The sequence below is a fragment of the Diabrotica undecimpunctata genome, chromosome 4 (assembly GCF_040954645.1).
Source record: "Diabrotica undecimpunctata isolate CICGRU chromosome 4, icDiaUnde3, whole genome shotgun sequence".
In the NCBI taxonomy this organism is placed as follows: Eukaryota; Metazoa; Arthropoda; class Insecta; order Coleoptera; family Chrysomelidae; genus Diabrotica; species Diabrotica undecimpunctata.
Genome location: NC_092806.1, coordinates 92,089,976 through 92,116,809, shown reverse-complemented (window position 1 = coordinate 92,116,809; position 26,834 = coordinate 92,089,976). Strand labels below are relative to the sequence as shown.

Genomic DNA, 26,834 nt, shown 5'->3' with positions numbered 1-26,834 from the left:
TTTTACAGGAAATATGCAGGAGTAATATTTCTTGGGATCACCCAATAGCCAATGAACAGTTTCAAAAATGGCTTGTTTGGTTAGAAAAGCGTCCAGAAATATAGAGTAACTTAATAAACTTGAAAACTGGAAGGATACCAATACACAAATGCACATATTTGTAGATGCCAGCGAACACGCAAGTGCTTGTATGGCATATCTAAGAATAATGAAAAAATATGTCACAGAGTGTGCTTTGATTGGGCACACATGTTACACCATTAAAATCACAAACTATTCCTCGATTGAAACTTAATGGTGCGGTAATTGATTCAAGGTTTGCTAAAAACCTTTGTCAACATCTTTCCATAACTGTGCACAACGTTGTTTATTGGGCAGATTCTTTAACAGTTTTAAGCTGGTTAAGAAATGAAGACCCAAGAAAATTACCAAAATATGTAGCTTACAGGGTGGCCAAAATTCAACAAAATTCAATGGTTTCACATTGGAGATATGTACCTACTAAAAATAACATAGCCGACGAAGCTACTAAATGGACAAAACGTCCCAATTTTAAAGACACGAGGTGTTGGTTTAAAGGTCCTGATTTTCTGTATCAATAAGAAAACAGTTGGCCTCCAGATACCACCCTTAAAAAGGAAAAAGCTTCTGAAATCTTAACCACTCATAAAGTAAAATTTAATAGTCCACTTTTAATAGATTTTGAAAGATTCAGTCAATTTAATAGAATTTTAAGAACAACTGCATATATATTTCGACTTTTAAGAATTGTTTATGCAAAATTGATGAAATCTGAAGAGCCTAAAGGAATATTCGGAAGAACTTTTAAATATTAGGAATATTTTAATAAAGCAAACTCAATGAGCTCTGTGTTCAAGAGCCATGACCTCACCCTAGAAACCAAAATAAGGCTCCTTAAATGTTACGTGTACTCAGTGCTTCTGTATGGAGTAGAAACGTGGACATTGAAGGGGGAAACTCTATCAAAACTTCAGGCTTTTGAGCTATGGTTACACAGAACGATCCTGAAGATACCATGGACAGACAAAGTCACCAATGAAGAAGTACTGCGGAGGATGAACACAACCGTGGATTTGGTCAACATCGTGAAGGGCCGTAAGCTGCAGTACTTGGGACATATAATGAGAAATCAAGGCAGATACGAGCTACTTCAATGCATTTTGCAAGGTAAAATTGAAAGAAATAGGGCCCCAGGACGAAGAAAAATATCCTGGCTTGCTAATCTGAGAGCATGGTATAGAAAGACCTCAACACAGCTATTTCATATAGCAACCAACAAAGTCATCATAGCCAGAATGATCGCCAACGTTCGGAACGGACAGGCACCCTAAGAAGAAACTCAATATGAATATTTCAAAAATGAAATAAAACGATTAAAAACTGATCATTCTGATAGTTTACAGAAAACAGTTAATAAATCAAGTAGTTTATTTAAATTATCGCCATATCTGGATGAAGATGGTTTACTCCGTATAAGACGAAGATTAGATGAAGCTACAGATGTTATTTCAGAAACAAAAAGGAAAATAATTCTACCGAGAGAAAGTCGTTTAACTCTAGTTGTTGAAGACTATCACAAAAGATATCACCATAGAAATCATGAAATTGTAGTAAATGAGATAAGACAAAAATTTTATATACCAAAACTTAGACAACTAGTTAATAAGATTAGGACCAATTGTCAAAATTGTAAGGTCAAATTTGCTAAGCCAAAACCACCAGAAATGTCACCTCTACCGCCATATAGACTTAATATTTACTGCTCCGTTTACACACATTGGTATGGATTATTTTGGTCCAATAAATATAATTGATGGAAGAGGAACAGAAAAAAGATGGGGAGCTTTATTTACGTGTCTCACGACTAGAGCAGTCCATCTGGAAGTAGCTTACAAACCAGATGTGAACAGTTTTATACTATGCTTGACAAATTTTATTGACAGAAGAGGACGACCAAGGCATATTTATTGTGATCGAGGTACGAATTTCATTGCAGCAGAACGAGTATTGAGAGAAGAGCTGCAAAATGTTGACAGTAAATTAATAGCCAATTCACTGATTAGCCCAGAGCTAAAATTTCACTTTAACGCCCCCTTTCCCCACATATAGGGGGGCCTATATAATTTCGTTATATGATTCATTACCAACCAGGAAATCTACTGACCAATTACTTTATAGTTGTCTCATAGCTGCAGAAAACATAGTAAACTCAAGACCACTTACTTATATTCCAGTAGAATCTGAAAAATCTGAATCTCTAACTCCAAATCGTTTTTTAACTGAATTTTCAAACTGAGATAAACCAATTGGATTGTTAAACGAAGATGTTAAAGTATTTAAATTTAATTATTTATACAGAGAGCAATTTGCAAATAAATGTTGGCGACTGACGAATACATATCTGAACTACTACTTAGGGCAAAATGGCATAAGCAAGTTGTACCAATTAAACAGGGCGATACTGTAATTATATGTGATAAATATTTACCAAGATGCAATTGGCCAAAGGGTAAGGTAATTGAAGTTAAAAAATCACCTGATAAGCAATTGCGACGAGCAATAGTTCAAACAAAAAAAAAATGGAATATATGAACGTCCTGTTATAAAATTAGCAGTAATACCAATAAATGGAGACCAAAAAGTTGATGAAAAATAAGTGGTACAGTCTCTCTTTCGCATAGAGCTGTACCGGGTGGGAGTGTTACGAATATTATTATTTGTATACAATGTATTTTAGTTAATTTTTTTAGTTTTATGTTACCCAAAATTTCCCGTTGCTACTATTCTATAGACCTATGTCAGATATAATATTAGAACGTCAGAAAACAAACTGTTACCAATTAGTAAAAAATTTAAATAATTTAGCAGATAGCAATAGAACAGTAAGTAATGGGAATTGATTAGTTTTTTTTATATTGTTAATTTTATATATTGTAGGAATTTGAATCGGTCAACGGTCTCGAGAGCAGAGGATGACTGGAAAAGTCACAATGGTCTAGAGAGCGGGAGAACCAAGAGCGTCTGATCCAGAATCGGCGGCTAAAGAATAGGTCCTTCAAACGGGGGTTGTGGGGTTAGGAATTAGCAAACTAACACACAGAAAAACATAAGGGTAAGAAAAACGAAAATCGCAAGATGAAAAAGCCAAATACGGAAACGCATACCCGGGTGGAAATCCACACCTCTGATAATCGGATACGGGGGGGGGGGGCAATGTTGCGAAGAGTTCGGAAGACCCAATCTCTTATCAAAGCTCAACCAAAAATCAAAACGAAGAAAAGATAGAACATTCATATGTGCAACATGGAACAAAAAGGCGACGGAAGTGATAAAGGAGTTTAAAGAAAGCAATATCGACATACTAGTAACAACAGAAACCAAAAAGAAAGGAAATGGAACGGAAACAATAGAAGACCATATCCACTGCTGGAGCGGAGTTGTAACATTTTTTTTATAATTAATATATTAAATTATTTCTAATCCCTTTACCCCTGTGGATGATACGCCGATGGTCGTATTCACAAATGGGTTGTTAAATGTTATTGGGAAACTACCGAAATATTATGGAAGAACCGACTTATTATTCTAATATTTCTTTGGTAGTTTGGTAAATTTTTGCAGAAGAGAGACCACTTCTGAGTGGCCACTCGTTGAGAAAAGATTTACTTCTCGTGGGGCGCTTCGCTCATATTATCGTCTGTGTGTTACCTTCTCTGTGGATTTTCTTTCTAAGTGTGTATACACTTGTATATTTGAGTTTTTTGATCTAATATCATATTAGATTAAATATTGGTATAGAGTACCTTTAATTTTAATTAACTTCAGTGCTTGATACAAGTAAAGTATTATAGTAAAGTAAATTAACTTCAGTGAATTAGTGCAGCAGTCATCAGGAATTACTGTAAGTTACCATAATTTTAGTATCTCCACTTATCTGGGCGAATAATATGGTATGGTATCATATTTTTTTCAATCATCTGGGCGAATCTAACTTCATCCATGTCTTCACCTGTAGTTGAGAGTAACTACTAATTTACATCATCATCACACATACATCAGCTACTAAGAAATTTCAATAAATAATAATTACGAACATTTAGTTCTCAATCCTTAAATAACAGTGCGAGATAGATAATCAACTTAACCAAGTGCGGTTTGGTTAAATTTTTATTTCGGTAACCTTTTTGTATTCTTGTAAATTTAGATTTGATTAATTTTTGTTATTTGCTATAATTGTTATACATTTTTAACCCAGTGTCTCGAGATATGTCCATTAAACAGCAAAGAGAGACCTTCTTTAATCAACTTTGGTTGAATTTTTTTCTTACTCACTATCAGGCTCTCTTCGCTGATAATTGAACCTGTGCATTATTATATTGTTGTATTTGTAAAGGTACTTATTATTAGTAGAAGTTCATAAATAAATTAGCTATGTCTTGACCATTTGTTGCAGATTGGACTTGATAAAATAAGGAATTAGGTAGGCTATGACTAGATCACTAGTCATCCCTAGTACATCATTGATGTACTTCCAAAATGATTTTGGATCATTTTTTAGACCGGTATCTATACCTTTAATATAGTTGCTGAAGCAAATTTCAGACAGTTGTTTACACTCAGCTCTTAGGTGGGAGAACAACTTGGGAAAAGTTCAAATTCTATATTTCTTCAATGGCACAAAGTAAGCAATTCCTATAGAAAGAACTTCCTAGAATAATTTTGTAGCAACATCAATATCATTAATCATACATACCTGCCAGTCTATGGAAGCAAGAAAGTTGTTAAAGTGCTATGTAATCACCATTCTGAAAACCATAAAACAACTCATCATAAACCAACTTATCTCTATTTGTTTCTTTCATTTCGAGGTTTAAGCAACATTCATAACCAACATGATGAATGCTAGGATCTATAAGGGGTTGCTTGCTTTTACAATTCACCAAAAACATAGATATCCTATGCTGAGTATTTCAGAACAATATTTTCCACAGCTTGACAGTGTCAGTTGTATACCTTGCGAGGTGATTGTATAGGTATGTAGACACCACTGACCACAAACTTGACTTGCATATTTGTTCAACCCGATCATCATGAATACTAATGGTTTGTGATTTTAGTTTGTTGTTAATAAACACTAGTAAACCACAACCACTCAACTTTGCACTGGTTCTCTGAGATCTATCACATTTATAGATACTAAAATAATCACATTTAATTTCAGAATCAGTTATGTTATCTCTTCAGTTACTCTCCACTAAAATAATTATATTGTATAGTACATCCACTAATAATTTTCCAACATAAACATGCCTCATTCTGGTATTAAAGAGACCGCCTTTCAAATCAAGGTTGTCAGACATATTTCCTAAAATTCCTAAGGTTATATTTAAAAAATATTCTCTATTCTCTATTCGTTACTATTCAATTGCTAGTCAACGAACGACACTCTAAAAAAATGATATGAACATATTCTCAAAAAATATATCTATAAATTAATTAACTAGGTACTAATATTTCCATGGACTCTTCACTAATGAATTAAAGCAACCGTGAACGTTGTATATATTACTTATGCTCTAAGTAATTTTCGAATATCGGCAACATTGTAGTCTGGAGAGAATTTGGACCTTCGATCTATCTTGACGTTGCCATGTTGGTGAATTTAGCGGTAATACTCTTATAGATATAATGATCGACTTTTAAGAAATCAGACAACTTTTAAGAATCCAAGTTCTCAAAAACGGTTACAAGAATTGTATTATTTTTTTCCAAATTTCATTGATTTTATACCTTACCTGGAAACATGAAAAATTGCAGATATATTAATATGTTATATTAAAGTTACATTCAGTAATTTTAAACTCATGCATTATGGCAACAGCGAAGCGCAAAGCGATAAATCGTAATGAACACCTGTTTGTCTGGCTATGTGACACCCTAAAATATTCCTTTTTGCAACCAGATATCACATGCGGAGGCATTATATTTTTCTAGAATGGCATTTTGGAGACCATTTGAAACGAATGATCAAGATGCATCAACTTCTGTGTTATCAATAAATAATGACAATTATTTTAATGACAGCCCGGAACTAAAAAATAAAGATTTGCACGTACAATCCCAAAGAATAGTTTTAAATATGTATGAGTGTTTGAAAAAAGAAAATATTGGGATGGCTGATAATGCAATTGTTTCGAGAATTCATATATTAACAAAAATCGGGTATAAGACGATATATACAATTATTAAATTAGGCACTGTTACAGATCATTCCTTAAAACGAAAGCGACCAAATAAAAAATTGGGTAGGATTGACACTGCTGCAAAAGACGTTATTCAGCGAACAGTTTACAATTTTTACAAAGAAAATAGAGTGCCTACTTTAGAACTGATTCGTGAAAAATTGAGAGATTTCCCTGAATATAATTATACATCTTTGGAAACACTGCGCGAGATTTTGATAAGTTGTGGATTTAAATATAAGAAATTAGATAATCGAATGGTAATAATGGAATCTCGGCGTATTGTTGAACTTCGACGAGAATATTTGAGTAAAATAAAACAGTATCGTAATTCAAACAGAAACAATCTATTCAGACGAAACCTGGTTCGATACGCATGATGTTGTCAAGTACGGCTGGGTTGACAACACAAACAAGTGTGCGTTAAATACACCGTGTTCACGAGGAAAACGTGTTATTATTCTTCATGCCGGAAGCAAAGATGGTTTTGTATCTAATGCATTGCTATTGTCGGCCAAAAATATAACAAAGTCTTCTGCCGATTATCACGAAGATATGACAGCCGATTTATTTGAAAAGTGGTTTGTTGAACAACTCTTGCCCAATATTCCGCCGAATTCAGTGATTGTTATGGATAATGCGTCGTATCATTCCCGCATATTAAATAAAATACCTAATAATAACACGAAAAAGGACGAAATTTTAAAATTTATGCAACTTAAAAACATCACTGTTCCTAAAAAGATTCCAGTAAAGAAAGAATTAATTAGAATGATCAAAAGTCGGAATTTTAAAAACGAATACGTTATTGACACCATTTGCAGCAGGCACGGCCATACTCTTTTGCGATTAGTCCCATACTATTGCATTTTTAATTCAATTGAAATGGTTTGGGGTACCGTAAAAAAACGATTGCGAACATATAATCAGTCACCAACATTAAGCGCAGTGGCCATTGAGAATATTCGAGAAGTAATTAGTGGCATTAATAGCGATGTGTGGAAAAATTGCGAAGCTCATGTTTTAAAAATATCACCTTTTTCTGCTACGGAAAATATTGCCCCGATTTCTCACCAAAATCAATGTTGAGACTTTAGTTTAGATACTCTTGAATCTCAAAAATACTCATTTACATATTTTTCAAGCCTCGAAAATGCATATTAGGTATCGCATTTTTCGGATTTTAAATCGCCTATATCTCCAAAACTATTAACTTTTGAGAAAAATGACATAGATCTTATTTAGAGTCACCCAAAAACCTAAAAAATATTTCTTGGAGCACAAAAGGTGATATTTTGAATTTGTTTAAAAATTGTTTAAACAATTTCTGCCCAAAAATTGAGAAATTTTCCTGAATATAATTATGTAAAAATTAATAAAAATTATATAATTTTTCTTAAAATATGCGTTTGATGAACTGATCCCTTTTCTTAATTTCCACGCCAATGGTCGGCATTGGCATCAAAGAATCTCAATAGCCGACGCTTGGCAAATTGACATTGGAAAAAGTATACTAGTAGCAGTTTGCAAGGACAAAATGGGGCAATTATCAGCGAGAAAGAGGAAATAATGAAAAGGTGGAAGGAGCATTTTCAAGAGCTGTTAAACCCAGAAAAAGAACAAAACAAAGATGAAGAGATAATTCACCACACAGCAGAACAACTAGTTGAGCAACCAACATTGGAAGAAACGATAAACGTTATAAAACATCTAAAAAATAACAAAGCACCTGGCTGGCACAGATGGAATAACTGCAGAACTGATAAAGATTGGTGGACATGCGCTATGGAGGCGTATCCATAAACTAATCGACCGCATATGGACACTAGAAGTCATCCCAGAAGATTGGAAAGTAGGAATCATACTTCCTATGTACAAAGGGGGAGACAAACGACTCTGCAAAAATTATAGGGGCATAACAGTTTTAAATGTCATCTACAAGATATTATCAGGAATTATATACAGCCGCCTGGAATCGTTTTCGGAGGAGATTATTGGTGAATACCAATGTGACTTCAGACCAAAGAGGTCAACTATAGACCAAATACATATGTTAAGAGGTATACATGAAAAATGTGTTGAATATAACATACCTATTTACTACTTGTATATCGATTTCAAACAGGCGTTTGATGGAGTGGATCGACAAAAGATGTTAAAGCAACTATCTATGTTAGGGATACCCAATAAGTTGGTTAAACTTATACGAATGACTCTGGAGGGTTCCAAAGCTATGGTGAGAATAGATGGAGATATGACACAGGCCTTTGATATTGAAAATGGAGTTAGACAAGAGGATGCCTTATCAACAACACTTTTTAATCTAACTTTAGAAGCTGTTGTTAGAAAACTGGATATAAAAGGCTGTATTAATACCAGATATATGTAAATATGCGCATATGCAGATGATGTTGCCATAATAAGCCACAACAAAAGGGTATTAAGCGAAAAAGTTATAGAACTGAAACGAGAAGCTGCTACATTTGGTCTATATATAAATGAAAGCAAAACAAAATATATGGAGTGCACAAAATCGAATCAACATGAGAATCTGAAGGTAGACAACCATACCTACAAATATGCCTCCACTTTTCCCTACCTAGGCTCAATAATAAATGACAACAACATCAATCAAGAAATACAAACACGGATTCTTAGCGGTAATAAGTGCTTTTATGCATACAAAGCCAATGAAAAGTAAGTTACTGAATCGTGAGTCTAAGCTGAGAATCTACAAAACAGTAATTAGACCAGTGGTCACATATGGATGTGAAACGTGGACCCTCTCAACCACTGATGAAAATCAACTGAGAATATTTGAGCGCAAAATACTAAGGAAGATATTTGGACCAACCCAATGCAGCGATGGTTCGTGGAGAATTAAAATGAACCACAAGCTGGATGAACTAATGCAGAGCGTAGATATTGTCAGATTTGTAAAGTCACAAAGACTAAACTGGCTTGGTCACCTAGAAAGAATGCCAGATAATCGAGCTGTCAAAGTAGTCCAGAGATGGAAGCCCCAAGGAAACAGAACAAGAGGAAGGCCCCGTAAAAGATGGATAGACGACGTAGAGAGGGATCTTAAAACCATGAACATCAGGCAGTGGAGAAGGAAAGTATCTGACAGGGCAGAATGAAAGAACATTGTTAAGCAGGCCAAGACACACAAAGGGTTGTAGCGCCATTAGAAGAAGAAGAAGAAGAAGACTAGTAGCAGGAAATACTTTTCAGGATCTTGGAAATCTTTGTACAAATGCCTCAAACATTTTGATAAAAAAAGGTTAATGGGTAAGATACTAGATTTTGTTGTTGTTTAAATTCACAAACTGTAGGAACACCACTGCAGTATCTAATGCATAGATTTTCACTGCCAACAGATTTTCTTTCATTTAATTCCTTTTTTGCTTCCTTGTAAGTGACTTGCTCCATCTTAGTTTGATTCTTAGTGATTCTATAAACAGTATTTCGAAGTTTATTACTATAATTAAGAGCCAATTTCACTGTGCTAGCATTACATATAACTTTGACTGGTCTAGCTTGAATGTAACTGGACACTTTACCAACATCAACATACATGATGTACCAGTGAAAGGTGAAAAGATTCTTATCCAGTACATCCTAATCTTTAATCTTCTTAAGCTTCTTTAATCTTCTAAACACTGTCGCTTGCTAGGGCCATATCTATATGACTTTCCAATGTACCTCTGACAAATATTGGTTAACCTTTGTTCAACACTACAATGTCAGCTGCAGAGATCCATTTGTTCCAAAGTTAGCCTCTCTTGTCATTTCATGGGGATCATCATAAAATAGACTTGGTATTTATGTCTTCAGTTGTTTTTGTTTCAAACAACTTTCAGTTAAAAAACACATCTTACTATTTTTTAAAATAATCTTTTTTGAAAATGATTTCCTAAGTGGAAGTTGAAGGTCAAACAGCAGTAAAAAATGTAATTTTCATTACAATCAATTGTGCCTTAATCCCCTACAAACATGATATTTTTAACTTAGGCATGCCACAAGAAAACAGATTTAGAACCGTTGATCCTAATGTTGACAAGACTTTATCATTTTATGACATAAACCTATATTTTTTTATTTTATTTTATTTATTTATTTCAGCAGCATTCATAATGCAGTCTTTAATGTATTCATTATCACAAAATGGTTTATTTTATTATTCAACAGTAGTAGCAATTGCATGACTTTGTTTTTAAAGACATTTAAGTAAGTACCCAAAAGAAAATATCAAATATTCAGACATTCAAAAACACATGATTTACATCTCCATGTATTATTGCATGAACACAAGGGAGTCTCCTAAGAGAGATTCCTATCTTATGAAGATGCTCTTCATGGAAGAGACCATGGTTGAATGTTAATTGACTTATGAAAGAAATGCATATTTTTAAGTAAATTTGGGAGCTATAGAAAATGTCACACCGAGAGTGCAGTACGGCTAATATAGGAATGCACAATTGCCAGATTTCACGCCTTGTGCTTGGCGATACAAACAGGTCCAAGTGGTAGTCACAGAACCGTACCCAGATCTCTACGCCGGGCTCTGTTATTTATTATAAAATAATATATTGATAAAATAATTGCCTTCAAGTAGCCAAATAAGAGGCATGCATTTGAATAAAAAGACCTTAAGTTTTTAGCGAGAATTTTATTATAAAACTGTATACTTTATTAAACTAACAAATGTATTTTAAATTACATTTCTTGATAGCTATAAATATACCGGGTGGAACCTCCGATAACTCGATTTCCGTGCACCCAGCCCAATATCCAAGAAAAACTTTTTCTTTTGTAAATATGTGAAAAATTATCAGGAACGGGAATATTGAAAAAGCTTTGCACATTTTTTAATCCCGGCGATATTATTAAAAAAACAAGTTGCGCACTTGAATCACTGCGAAATTTTAACACCTACTATGAAATTTTTTTTTGTGGAAATCTGAAGTGCAGTTTTTGTCCTTGTTAAAACATAATGCAGTCTCGCATTTTTTACACACAACATAAGTTTACCTAGTTCCTTGGCATAGCAACCTGGTAGTTTTCAGCGAAACCTTGTGTTATTCCATATGGGATAATGGTTTTCCTTGCCCACACTTGACCAGGTGAGCAGGTATAAGGTTTATAGTGTAAGTTATTTAACATTATATTATATTTATACTTTATTAAACTAACAAATATATTTTAAATTACATTTCTTGATAACTATAAATATACAGGGTGGAACCTCCGGGAACTCGATTTCCGTGCACCCAGCCCAATATCCGAAAAGCCCATACTCTGATTGGACTGGTAATCTGATTGGGCTGGTAAATGCATTTTATTGGTTATACGTGTATAAGTGTAAAATAATCGAGGTTACTCACAGATATTCAATTAATTATACTAAAGTCGTCCTCTACATCCGAGATGTTGGATTCGCTTTCGCTACTCTCCCCTGTGTTCGCGTGTATTATCAATTGGTCTATGTCATCTTGCAGGTTGTCCGCAGTCCACATCTCAGTTTCCGTTTTCTCAACAACATGAGTGACATAATTGCGCCAATTTTGCTCTGTGACGCGTGCGAAACCGTCGTCGATCAACTGGCGTACCTCGTCGTTTTTAAAAGTGGTATTATGGGTACCTACATATCGCTTAACTTAGTTCCACACCATTTCTATAGGATTCAATTCGCAGTGATATGGAGGAAGCCTTAAAATATAAACATTATGTTGTGAAGCATACTCATCAAGATGATACTTATCGTATTGATCTTTAAAAGCACGCGCTGCTTCTAATAGCTCGGATTTTAAATAACACTCCTCGAAAAATAGTCTTTTTCCACTAGCCATTCCTTGATTGCAGCGTTATTCCAGGAATTGTTAGGGAATCTCTCTTTACGGGAGTGGTACGATGCATTGTCCATTACAATGACATTCCTGCGACCATTATTTGGTAAATTTGATATTAATGTCTCCTTAAACCACGACTCAAAATATGCGGCATCCATTTCATCGTGATAGTCCCAATCATTTTTCTTTGCCAGAAAAACACGCTGTGTGCCAGGAAGGAAACCTCCTGAAAAACCTGCATGCAATAAAACATATCGTGGACCTCGTTTAGTAGGTGCTTTTAAGCCAGTACTTAAACCTTTGAGAAAAGCATCACGACTGTTTTGTATCGTAGTATCGCACCATTCGTAATTTATAGATTGGCCAACATTAACCCAAGATTCGTCCAAATATATGATATTGCAATGGTCTTTTCGCAAACGTCGTATAGTTCTCAAATAATTATGGCGCCAATGAATAATATCCTCTCGCTCCACCATGATGCTTCTTCGGCCACATTTCTTATAAACAAATCCAATATCTTTCAGAAGTCTGTATAAAGTAGAAAGAGACAACGGCTGTATATTCTCATTACCTTGTATGAAGTTATGTATATGCTTTAAGAATGGCGGCAAATTTTTCATGAAAAATTCACAATGAACAATTCTCCGTAGAATACTTCTTACACCCTCGTCATATGTGAATATTCTAGAATTTGATTGACACACTCGTTTTTTACGTTTTTTTGGCGATTTCAACGTTCCACTCTGTTCTTTTTCTTTTTTGAAATTGTAAATGCTTCTTTCGCTAACACCAGTCATCAACGAAGTACATCTTACAGCAGCACTTACATTAAGTTGTTCCGTATTTTGTAAAAAACACAACACATTTAACACTACGAGTTTAGCGCAACCGTTAAATAATTCACCAGATTTAAACTTATGGGACTCCATGCTCTCTGTTGAAACTCGGACTAAATTTTGAAGTGTAGTTGCGTTTTCCAAAAGCACTTTCGCCCTAAGGATGGGTAGGGGGTGAAATAGGGAAAGCTTGGAGTTTATCAAATACTAATTATGACAAACAAGTTTGTGGCCATATTTAGGTGATTATGTTAATGATGGTAATTTGTAGCAGAAGTTACAAAAGAAATGAAGACCTATTTATAGAAACAACATAACTGTATTTTTAATATTTTACATACAATAGAAAAAATCTAATTTCTATGAAAGAATTGGAAATTTGAATATTATATATAATATCTATAAATGATATCATTTCCAAGTTTCCAAATTCTGTCCTAGAAATTATGTAGCTTTTTTCTATTTTATGTAAAACATTAAAACTACAGTTATTGTATGTTGTTCTTGTAAAGAGGTGTTCAAATGTTACTCTTATGAATATGATTCAATTGTACATTCTCATGTTGACGTTTTATATGCAAAATTCATAGTTTTCGTTGTCAATAACTCATCAATGCCTTTTTATTCTACTGTATACGTATACATGATATAAAATATTTTCGTACTGCCAGCAGATGCATTTTATCCAAGCCGGTCCTGTGAGACAATGAGCAATCAACAGCTGGAGAAAACTGACAACCCTGCGCGTTTATTCTCCATAAGAAAAGCATTGCCGTATCTTACCCGTACTGCACTCTCAGTGTGACATTTTCTATAGCCCAATTGCCATATTTCCTAAACGAATGCCAAAATTTTACAATTTATGTATTCTGTTTACCACATATCTGTATAAATTATGTTTTGTTTACTACATCTGTACATATTATTGATTTTTTTTAATTATGTTTTTTATATAATCTTTTTATACACAGGAACACTTAATATACTCAGGGATCATTCAGACAGCACAGATCTGACCACAGGTAAGACACAAAAGAATAATAATTAAAGTTAAAATAAGATATGGCTTTCAGTAAACATGGATGAACAGAAAAGTAAAGATTTTTTGATATCTTCTGGATATCTTAATATTTTGACCTACATCTTTCCCCGCTATTCCTAAGAATAGAAAATAAATTAGGTAAAAAGATTTTGTGAAGGTTTTAGTAGTACATTGATTGTTTCTAAGTAAAATTGACTTTATTCTATATCTAAACTACTACAGCCCCTGTGGCTACCATTGATCCAATATACAAGAGAATTTTTTGAAAATTAAAATAACCATACCATCCAGATTCACCTAGTAATTTGCATATTCTACAGCAGAGAATAAAAGTTAAACCAATCATATTAGCAAATACTAATATAAAGTGCATGTTTAGAAGGTGCTCCCAAATGTCATATTTTCATCATAACAAATGCTCATTGTCTGTGTAATCACATTAAAAAAATAATAGTAGGTAGTAGTAAACAGATAATAGTAAAAACGGTGTCCAGTGAATATTTAAATGCAATAATAAAAGTGTCATTTTGATTAGTATTTGGTGTAACCCTTTGGAGAAAACATCTGAGAAAAGTTAATATCTGAGAAAAAATAAATTACTTTTAAAGATCCATTAGGCGTTACTGACCTTTAAAGAATTTAAGACGTCCTCCTTGTCCATAATTAGTTTTGTGGCACTCCTCTTTAATATTTCTGTCAGCATTCCCATTCATTCCAAATTTGTGACCCTCTTCTGACATTTTGGTACATTTTGTCAAGATGGTTGTTGAGGGATGCTGTATTTCCGATATGTGCATTTCATAACGTTTTACAACAAACTAGTAAAAGCCATTTCTGAAAACCTCATTCTCAAAATCCCTTAAAATCACTTTTGGATCCACATTCCACCTGCTGACATTCTTTAATCCGTCGCCGTATTTCACTATCCACTTCACTCCATAATAAATATTTTTCATCACAATATCTCAAACGCAAGGACCACATGTTTTATTCATTATCAAAGTACTCATCAAATAATTTTCAAATAAATAATAAATTTAAAACACTCAATGTAACCCACCCTACACAATTCGTCCTGTGGTCAAAATTTGATGATGTTGACGGTCGCTCTGTCGGACAGTTGGTTTCATAAAAAGTTCATTCACATTTCCAATGAATGATTTTAAAGAAAATTTGCGTTTTTACTGACGATAATTTTTAAATATTGGATTCATAATATATAATTATATCTGCGTCTTAATCATTACTAGTTACCAAATATTATAAATATATATTGTTATAAATTAACTAGAAACTAATAATTTATACAACCCGCCCAATCATAGTGGCTTTCATTATTAATTTTTGGGTTGTTTCTAAGTTCTAGCTAACCATCATTGTACTATCCAGACCGAATGACGTCACTTATTTACGAGTTGAGACATCAAGTAATTTTTATTATTTCTTACTTGATGGATATGGCCATAAAGACGACCATGGTTATATAACATATAGGTTGCTTTGGTTAAGGTTCTCAAAAAGAAGTATATTCTTTAGAAGTTAAAATAAGGATATGAAAAAGTAGTATAATTGTTATATTTGCATCCGAAGTAAATATATAAATAGATTTAGTTTTAATTTGGTCATTTTTGAAAGAAAAAGAAAAAAAATTGATTGTCATAAAAAGAAAGAAATTTTCATGGCCGCGTAATATTAGACAATGGTGTAGTACCACAGTAGAATAATTATTTCGCGCAGCAGCCGATAGAGAACGATTGCAGGAAAATATAAACAAGACAAGTCACACTGTTTGTCCAGTAAAGTAACGACGCCATCTAGGAAAGAAATCTGAACTACCAACATTTGATATTTCAATCATATTTTCTTCTTGAAGCGATACGGTTAATTTATTGCTAATTAGAGAGTTATTAAGTAAAATTTTATCCTTTCGTTATTTTGACACGTAAACGGTATTTTTTGCGGTATAATTTTTAACGGATATGTAATTTTAGAGTTATCAAATGGTCGAATTGGTGCTTCACGTTAATAGTTGGCAGCAGCTGTCAGTCAAATGTCGTATGTGACAGCAAAATAATTAAAGTTTTTTTTGTTTTATATTTTCTTTCACCCAAGAAATATATTTTGTCTGGTTCTGTACATTTTGGGTTTCAAATTTTTTCTACAAAATACGGAAGACATCTTAGAACAAGTAATATTAGTTGAAGTAAATGACGAAGTTATATAGAGCGTTTCACGTTAAGAAAATAACATTAGGCTTATGGAGATCAGTGTTGCCAAAACTCTCAGAAATGCGGTTTACTAGATTGTCGATATATTTTTCGAATTTCCATTTTCAATTAACATTTAACTGTAAACTCAGAATAACAACTGAAGAACCACAAAGCCTTATTATCATTATGTAGTCTCAGAGAACGACATAAAATCGCTGACATACGCACACCGTATTATTTTAAGTTGCAATTAGTAATTAGATATATGCATTCCAAGCGGTCCGTTTATTTGCTTTTAAATATTTAATAGCCGGCAAAGTGCATGATTTAACTAAGCGATAATTTCTACTGATTTCTATGATTCATGGTATATGATATTCTTACCGAAAAACAAATAAACTGTCGTTACTATAATTAAAATAAGATAAAATAAAATGATCTTTTGTAAATACTATTTATTTAATTAAAATCATTTTCCCTACTTTTCATCTCTTGTTTCAAATGGGCACTTTTGGTCAATTACGATAAAAAACGTTAATTTAATTCATGTCTGTGAAAACGAAAATACAAATTATACAACCCTAAATCGTGCTTGCGTTCATCGTGGCATCGCTGCGCTTCTATCGTCCATAAGAAATACATGGCCCTATCTCCGCAATGTTATTTTCTTAACGTGGAACGCTGTAAGAAGATTTAATACTATAGCATTTTCCATATAATACTGCTTGCACGTCATTCGAGATTTACGACGTCAGAACCCCACAGCGTTGCCAAAACATCAGAATAGTTAGTAAGTGAAGAATTTTTAAAATGTCAACTATTTGTCAAACTATTATATTAACAGTAAATACACTCAGTTTTAAGACTACTGCAACACACTAAAGTACATAAGAAAACATTTGAATATAGAATTATATATTCTAAATTTTAAACCTAACTCTTTTAGGGCTGTAATAGTAAAGACGTCCCGCCATTATTTCTTGTTCAAAATTATCTATCTTATAATGAAAGCTTATCAGCTTTCTACAGACTATTTATTTGTTTTGACATAGCACAATCACAATACACAACAATAATTAGCTTTTAAAGCTATTAGTCTAAATTTAATATGTATGTATAAATATAATTTATTAATATATATTATATTATGACCAAATTGTGTAAGAAATTAAAACATAAACAAAATTCTTACTCTAAACAAGCGGCAACACTTTATACACTTTTGCCACACGCTGAACTGTCAATAAAATTTGAAGTATTCCGGTATCAGTTGCGTACAATTATCTAATCTATTTAATTAAAATTATTATTTTGTGCAATATTAGACTTGAAGAGTTATTTCATAAAATTTATAAATGTTTTTGGTTATTTAATCAATATAATTCTAAAATTTTCAATATAATGATTACATTTTTCTGATTATTACACCATGTTGACGCCTGTGAAAGTTAGAGCAGTTCCGTATGGGTTTCGTATTATTAGCTGTATTAGAAACATTTGAACTCTAAGGTTGACTTTCTGGAAATTTTAAATACAAGTGACGTCACTTTGTATAAATCGTGACGTGCAAGTGTTTTACTTTGAAAAATGGAATACAAAATTTACATTCTGTGTTCAATTTTGATAGCTTAGAGCCTGAGCAAGCCAAACAGTATTTTCGATTTGAAAAACAGGACATTTCAAGGCCCGCACAATTAGGGATATAAGATACAATAGAAAGGAACAACTTTAAATAACTAACATAATGCATAATGTAGGACTCGACGAACTGTACATTTTATTGCGTTGTCTAGCACACCCTAATAGACTTAATGATTTAAAAACCATACTTGCCATTTTATCTTTTTTACTATTTTCGTGTTCATAATTGATAAATATAATGAAATATAATAAAATGTTTTATTTGTCCCGCACATGCTTAACCACAGTATATTAAGCAATATAATGTAGCTTAACCAAGAAAACACAAAAGGCTTGTTAACTAATGCACAGAAATAAAATTACAGAACAGGAACTTCAATGTCCCAGTACCAAGTCTTGACGAATTGGTGCGATTCGCTGCTAACGTTATACCTCATTTATACTCAGTCCAGTTGGACAGGGAATTGAGCACGGAAGTGGGCAGCATGAGTGTGTAAATAGGCCACTCGGGTCCGGAAGTCAAAGGACAAGCAGCGCGAGCTCGAGTGTGTGTTCACATTCAGCCACTCTCACTCACTTGCTGCCGCCGGTGTTTCAGTATAAAAGAACGTGTTGTGTTTCGTCGTTTCTAAGGTAACTACTTACTAAGGTTACTACTCCCTTATTACTTAGTGAGTAATATGGGATCCATGTAATACCAATCATAAATTAAAACACAATGCGTGGAATCGCTTCAGTAACAATTTGGATAATACTCCGATAGAAGAATTAAAATTAAAAAAGAAATCCCTTATGGCCACATTTCGACCGCTTAAAAAAAAAGCATCCATTAGGTCCGGAGCAGATGCTGACGATATGTTCCAGCCAATATGGTTTGCATTTGAAATGATGGAAAGATTTTTGGGCACGGCGTATGACGTTCAGGAGACGATAAACACAGAAAAGAGGGTAAGTTCATTCAAATACTAAAACACTTCTTTTTTCTCAATAATCATTTTTATTACATGATTAATTACATAATATTATTATTTAATTATTTCCTGTATTTAAATTATGAAAACCACTGTGTGCTGGGCAATTAATTACAATATGCTTCCCATCTATAGCTCCGACACACCGTGGAAACTTATTTCTAAATTGCTTTTCTATAGTTAACCATTCTGCTGGTGTTTATGGTACCTGAAATAAAAAAAAAGTAATTTATTTTTTCTGAAAGTACACAGTGAAAATGCACCAATACAATCTCAACTAGATGACGAAATGCCTACTGCATCAGAGGCAGTCGCTTTCTCATCACAACAGTCACTTTGCCATCACAGCCAGTGACTTTGCAACCACAGCCAGTCCCACTTTGAACCAAGTGTTAAAAGATAAAAGAAATAAAGAACAAAATGAAGACGAATGATATCTATGCAAAACTAAAAGAATACGAAAATATCCCGAGTCAATGCGAGCAACAATTATGTACCAAATAGATGGTTTACTTTTGCAAAATCCGGTTGATCTACCATCAAATGCCTGTTCACGTGATTCATCGTCATCAGTTTCACCATATTCAGATTACCAATACCAAACTTCAACACCCTCTTCAGTGCATATCTTTCCACAGACTCAACAATCTCAACAACATGATTATGGCATGCAACCATTAATCAGAATCATCACAACAGTCTAGTACCCAGGAAATAAATAGTGAACCTCAAAACCAAATGACTCTAATTGAAACAGCATATTTCAACGCTACCCAAATGTAAATATCATTTAATTATTTACGTTTAGTTTCTTTTTAAGTTTAATTTGTTATTGTATTATTTGACCAATTTGATTAAACATAATTTGAAACTACTTGTGTTACTTTACCTTTATTTGGTTCTTTAGTACAGAGTTGATAGCTTTGCATACTTCAGGAATAATTAACGAAATGGCTGGTGTAGACACCTTGAATAAGTAGTGGAGACTTCGATAACTATCCCCCGTTGCTAAATAGCGTAAGGTAAACGTATTTTTGGTGGTATGGGCATTCTCAGTCTAGTTTGGTTTTTCTGTATCATGGATTCTATTTTATTTAACAAAACTTCAAAATCTGTAGGTGACATTCTGCAAAAGTTAGAAAACTCGCCATCATCTTCAGCCAGGAACTCCTTAAAAAAAATTTCCATACTGATTCTGTAACACAAAAATTATTTCACTCTTCACACTTCTGTAACACAAAAACAGATGTTATCTTTTACATTGTGCATTACAACGCTGTGAGTTTGAAACTACAAGCGCGTAATGTCTTATTCATTGTAGGCAACACTGGAATCACAGCATATTGTCACCGCCCTTGATTAACGTCCATTGACCATTCACGTCATCAGTTTCCTCGTGGCCGTCAGTCGTGGTTGGTTTTGTCGAAACGAGTAATTTGTGACTTAAAAAAAGACAACAGAACATCTGAAAATCCCGGTCCATCGAGCTCCACTTCAGAGTCGGAGCCTATACAGCCTTAGATCCGGACTAAACGGTGGCCAATCCAATCTTCGAATTTGGACCTCATCAAGATAATTACTCACTATGGCAGCGGCATATGATCAAGCATTATCGTGCATTAACGTGAATCTTTCATATCCAAACTAACCAACATATGACAAAACATGATCTTGCAGAATCTAAAACGTAAGAATCACCAGTCATCCGTCCAATCACTTCCACAAATGCGGTACGTACCTCCCAACTAATACCTTCTTAAAAAATTATGCCATCAACTCCAAAACTAATGGTCTGGGCGAGACTCCAGCTGGCGAATCGTTCTCCAACTCTTCTGAAGACGTAGTTTTGATCCTCTGGCTTCCATAATAGATTTCTGGTCTCATCAGTGAAAAGAACGCTTTTCCAGTTGTCAATATTCCACTAAATATGTTTTCTTGCAAATTTCAAACGACGAGCTTTATGATTTTGGAAAAGACGTGGAACTTTGGCGGGGCGTCTGGGCTTTAAGTTTGCTTCTTTTGATCTTCGTCTAATTGTTTGTTAACTCACATTAACTTGTCTAATATTTAATAGCTCATTTCTGAGGTGCATCGATGTCTATGAACGATTTTGTGTAGAATTAAGAACCAAAAAAAAAACGGGTGTGGCAGTCCAGTTATTACATACACTGTGTGTCAGCCAAATGGAATAAATTAGCTAATAAATAAATGACGGACTATTTGAAAAAACGGTCGAACACGTTGATTAGTATTTATAGTTGCGCATTTTTTCCATAGAAACTTTTTATATGGGGTGTATCAGATAACGGTGGCCAATACTAACTTGCTTATTTTAAATAGAACACCCTGTATATTAATTAATTTTTAGATTCCTCAGGTCATTTTAGACGTTTTTTTAATACAATGTCGTATACCTATTTTGACTGTTTCGGAAATATTAAGTAAAATGCAAAAATTCACATTTAGAAAAGAAAATTATCTATTTGACGAAAGTCGCTACAACATATTCAAAAACTTCTAAATAATACAAATCTAAACAATAATGTCAATGTAGGAGATGTTCAAAATGCTCCCCACGAACGTCTTGGCAACACCCTAACCGTGAATAGAAATTTCTTCTAACGTTACTCAACATCTCAGATGTGATCGATCACAGCTAAGTCAGTGGGTTTAGCTTTGTATACAATACTTTTCGCATATCTCCATAAGAAAAAGTCTAATGGCGTCAAATCGAGGGATCGTGGTGGCCATTCCATCGATCCTCGCCTCCCTATCCACCGATTTGGAAATATTTGGTTGAGGTACTGCCGGACATGGATTTGGTAGTGGAGTGGTGCTCCATCTTGTTGAAACCATATCATATTCGCTAGAACTTGTGGGTTTCCTGGATCAGGATACAAGTTGGCCAATTTTGGCACTACATTATTTTGGAGCAATGCTAAATAATTGTGGCCATTCAAATTGCCATCTTTGAAAAAAGGACCTACGATCTGATCTTCAATAATTTCTGCCCACACATTAACCTTCTCAGGGTTTTGAGTATTGCCTTCTCTCATTCAGTGAGGATTTTCCCTGGACCAATAGCGGCAATTTTGCCGATTAGCATGACCGTGAAGAGTAAAGGTGCACTCATCACAAAACAAAACATGTTCTAATTGGATCACATTGCTGTCTAACATTGCCATAATTTGTTTACAAAAATACGTCCTCCTGTCAAAATCATCTTGCATGAGATCCGGAGTGTGTATAATTTTATAGGGATGCATTTTGTTTTCTTGTAATATTCGAATAACCGATGAATAGCTAATATCGAGTACTGGGGCTGCTTTTCGAACATATGTATGTAGGTGTTCCTCAAACTGAACATCTAGATCCATACATAGAGATACGTAGCAGGATTGAGCAAGCCAGAACAGCATTTACTAATATGAGAACCTTGCTGAGCAACAGCAGCCTTAACTTAACGCTTCGACATCGCCATACTGCTATATGGTGTAGAAACCTGGACCATAAAGGCCAATGTGATGAACCGATTGGAGGCCTTTGAAATATGGGTATTTAGAAGACTACTTAAAATTTCGAAGTATTAAATCGAATGGGTAGAGAACGAGAATTGCTGCCAATAATAAAAAGAAGAAAAACTGCTTAGCTGAAGATAGAATAAAAACGGGGCATCGAAAGAAAGAAATACTTATGTTTTAAAAACATAAGGGATTGGACAAACCTAGATGTCCATGCACTCTTTAGAGCACTCAAGACCGAGAGGAGTATGCCAGAATTGTCGCCAACATTAACTAATTGGATAGGGCACCATAAGAAGAAGTTCCTCAAACTCAAGCATAACAGGCAATTTGGTATCCTTACTTATTACATTGGCAGTTTTTTTACCTTCCTAACATGGCCCAGCTCGTGGAATTGCTTCTCTATTTTAATAATTGTCCCTCGAGATATGTGCGGCATATCAGGAAATACTTCGTGAAATAAATAAGCTACTTCCATTTGCGTCCGTGTCTTATCTCCATAGCCAATCATCTGTATAATTGTAATTTTATGCATTTCTTTTAAATGAACCATTTTTCTGGCTTGCGGTTAATGAAATTCACTTCTTTGTGAACTTGTGACTTTCTTAATATTGTTCTGAAGCTATTTTCTTGTGGCATTTTAAATTAATTACTATTTAAATGGGAATAAGCCACAATTAAAGGTTAAAATACGTTTATTGACGTTTCAATTTCCACTTCGGAAATCTTTTAAAGATTGCAGCCCTAAATAAATAAAAAATGTTGACGCCTATGAAAGATCGAGCAGTTCCGTATGGGTTTCGTATTATTAGCTGTGTTAGGAAAATTTGAACTCGTTGACGTTCTGGAAATTTTAAATATAAGTGACGTCACTTTATATACATTGTGACGTGCACGCATTTTTATATGAAAAATACTATACTACGTTAAACGATAAATGTTAAATGATAATTTGACATTGGGGATGAAACATAAAAATAATTCATAGAATACAAATTTTAGAAACTAAAAACTGTGTCTGAATTTCGGTGCTGTGAATCATCTTTATTGTTAAGAACCATATTAGAATATAATATATTATTCGTGATTCGGAACCGTGAACGCTTATGCAGATGGATTTCGCATTTCAAAAATGATATTCACCTATTCACCTGACACAGGCCAGGACTTGACCGTCAAGTACTTACCGCCCATAAAGCTTGCTTTTTTTAATTCTTAGATTAATTAAAAGAGAATAAATAATTGATTTCAGAATTTAGATATAATAATGTTGCATTTATTTTTTATTTATTTGTCTTAATTTAATTATATTTCTTTGGTGAACCTCACCTTCACCTACTTCACTTGGGGGGTCGCCGCTGCTATTTTCTTCTAATTTTGGGATGAAATGGTACCTGAATAAAAAATTAAAGTTAATTTAAATTATAATAAATTAAATTTAAATTTATTAAACTTCTTTTAAAAACTTAAAAAGAATGTTTAGTAACATTAATTAATATTATATCGCATGCTCTTTCGTGAATTATTTGTGATATGGCAACTCTGCCAAATACAAATCTGCCCCTCATTTCTCATTTGTAGCTAACTTCATCAGCACTTTCTCTATACTTTTGCAGACTTTTTGTGCTTAAAATATTAGTTATTCAGATATTTTATATTATTATCTAACGTGTTTCTTTTTTAAATATCTGTTACTTTATTCCTATTGGCAGTTCGTATTTTATTTGGAATTCTTAACAAATTGACTAATAACCTAATGATAATCTAAATAGGTTTGTTCCAATCGTCTAATGACGGTAATTTGGAAACTGATTGTGAGCCATAGACAACTGTTGTGAGCTAAACCTAAAGAAATCTTTGCATTGATTGTTGGTTAAATCGTTAAAATTAAAATGCACGTTAACCTGCTCAATACATTTTCCTTCTAGCAAATTAACAAAAATTACATCTTCAATTTCATTGTCATCGGCACCGACTATTATTGCTGCATCAATTTCCAGATCTATTTTTCAAACAATATAAAAAAACAGTTGTAGTATTCCTATTCCTCAACATTAAAATTAAAGTTACATTTAATGCCAAACGTCGGTTGTCATAATAACGTTAAGTCGTTAAATGTCAAACATGGAACAAAAAATTTCGTTTTAGCAGTGTTGGCATGTTTTTATAATGTAGATGCTGTATGCTTCAAATATAAAAAGATAAAGAAAGTACATTTTGTTTATATTATGTTATGAGTTCTGCAATTTTTGATTTATATAAAACAGGAATGAGTAAATAATAGTAAATATTTGTTTCTTTGGAGATTAATTGCAGTTAATTATTAAAAATTTTTTTGGCAATTGCCCTTTGATAGATTAAATATTTACTCGTTATTGTTTCATATAAATTAAACATCGCAGAATTCATAAAATAGTATAATTAAAATGTACTTTTTAAAGCTTTCTTTAAACTCGTTTTATTTGAAGCATACAACATGCATTATAAAAACATTCCAACACTGCCAAACCGAAATATTTTATTTTATGGTTGACATTTGCGATTATATTCAGCTTGTACTTTCGGTAAATTCAACCAAAATAATTACTAAATTCACTAGACAGTTAGGACTGGGAATAGCCAGAGTATATACCCCCTTAGTAAGGTAAGTCCCATCGAAAGTTTTGGGAGAGAGTGTCTAACGCCAAATGCGGACGGGCATTTGGCAGAAAATGAATCTTCTGAAATATAGGCATCAAATTAAAAAAATATGATCTCAATTTTAGACACCAAAATTCAAAAAGCATGCTTTTCATGGAAAATAAATATAGTCATAAAATAAGAAATAAAAGCTTATTCTATGCCAAAAAATATATTCTCTCTGTCCAAAAATATAATATACACATGCGTTTTTATATATAAATGTATAACATATCAGATAGAGACAGTATATATTATGGCACAGAAAAGTTTTTGTTTAATATTTTATGACTATATCTGTTTTCCATCATATTAACAAACCAAAGTCAACAACAAAATAAAACGGAGATATCCTGACACTTGTTTATTTGTATAATCTTCTTTGGTAAAGTATTGGCAACAAATATCCTCATTCTTCTCATTCCTTAAGCCTTTGTCAAGGTGTGGGCGGGGACACTCTAAATATTATTAGCTTCCTGGCTCCTTTGGCTGCAATCTTGTACCAGATGGACGACTTCATGTAGGGATTTTTCCACCAATCTTCATTTAATCTTCCCATCGTGTTGAAGATCTTCCTTTTGATAAACAAATATAGATGCCTCTATATTCATTAGTACTGGTTTGTTATAAGTTCCATACCTTCTAAAATATTCTTCCTTAAAGAACCGTCTGTAGATAATAAAGTGTAAACTGTAGCATTTCTGTGATCTTGCTCTTCAGGATCATCACAAATTAGCATGTAACTATTGATCAGAAGTAAAAGGTCCATAAAAATTTATATATAATAATGAAATATTATTAAAATTAAGAATTTGTGACTTTTTTTATAAAGTAAGGCAAATTTCAGGAATGCAATTGTAAAGATTTAAGAGTTTTTTTTATAAAATAAGGCAACTTTTAGGAATGCAATTATAAGAGTTAAGAATTTTAATGATTTTAAAATATATATAGTATATACATGAAAGATTCAGTTGGTAAAGATTTAAAGGTATTTTAACCACAGAAGCAAAATGTACAAAATAGTATCGAGTTCGTATTTACTAACAAAAGTTTGGTACAATTGGATGCTGTTCTTACCTGGTGCTTATAAAAATAAACTCCTTATCCTCAGAATGTTTAATAGCCTTTGTCCAACTTTAACTTTCACCCATCACCAAAAAATATTCTTTTGATTTTTCGATTTGGAATACTATATATACCATTTTGGTATTGTACTTTCTTCTCTTTTATGATACAATGTTTTTATAACGCATTTGCAACTTGCAAAGGCGTGTATTACAATGTTGCCACTTTTTTTTCGGTGGATACTAAAAATTCTTTAGAAATAAGTTATTGTAAATTTAAGTGTTGATTTTAGTAAAATTTTCTACAATCTTTGTTTTTTTGGAAAAGATTCTATATTATAATCATTATTTGGGTAAATATGCAAAATTAGTGAAACCATGGCAACAGCACTTACATCAACGTCATACGCCTTTTGCTGTCATACCCCCACCTAACGTGACCAGTAGCGCCATCGCCATTACGAACGGCTGGGCCCATGCAAATCACTCTCCCCACCTGTCCTATTCCACTTACACTACTATTTGTGGTATATACTCTGAGGATAGCGAACCAACTTTACATATCTCTGGTATATAGTGATGATCAGCATGAAATATGCGCAGGATTGCCAACTTAGTATATTTTCTACTATACATCAATATAATATACTAAGGATGGATATTGATATTTTTACATGTAAAGTCGACTTTACACTGCATGATTTGTCATATCATTTGGTCATGAAGTGAAATTTACATGTTTACACTGTGTG

General features: G+C 33.3%; 1 protein-coding gene and 1 long non-coding RNA gene across 3 annotated transcripts in view; both read right to left on the bottom strand.

Moving 5' to 3' along the window:
• H (transcriptional corepressor hairless) overlaps positions 1–15,346 on the bottom strand; it is a 162,365-nt gene extending 147,019 nt beyond the window's left edge. Inside the window, exon 1 of one of the 2 annotated variants that reach the window (XM_072529907.1) lies at positions 14,625–15,346. In XM_072529907.1, the coding sequence (XP_072386008.1) occupies positions 14,625–14,793 (169 nt within the window). In that variant the 5' untranslated portion in view covers positions 14,794–15,346. The remainder of the gene's footprint in view (positions 1–14,624) is intronic. The other variant, XM_072529906.1, reaches the window with a different exon arrangement.
• A 3,490-nt stretch (positions 15,347–18,836) lies between these two features.
• Positions 18,837–26,382, bottom strand: LOC140439766 (uncharacterized). Its single transcript, XR_011950725.1, has 3 exons — positions 26,096–26,382; positions 23,669–23,733; positions 18,837–19,026 (listed from the first exon to the last, which is right to left on the bottom strand). It is a non-coding gene; the product is annotated as an uncharacterized lncRNA (long non-coding RNA).
• Between the last annotated feature and the right edge of the window lie 452 nt (positions 26,383–26,834).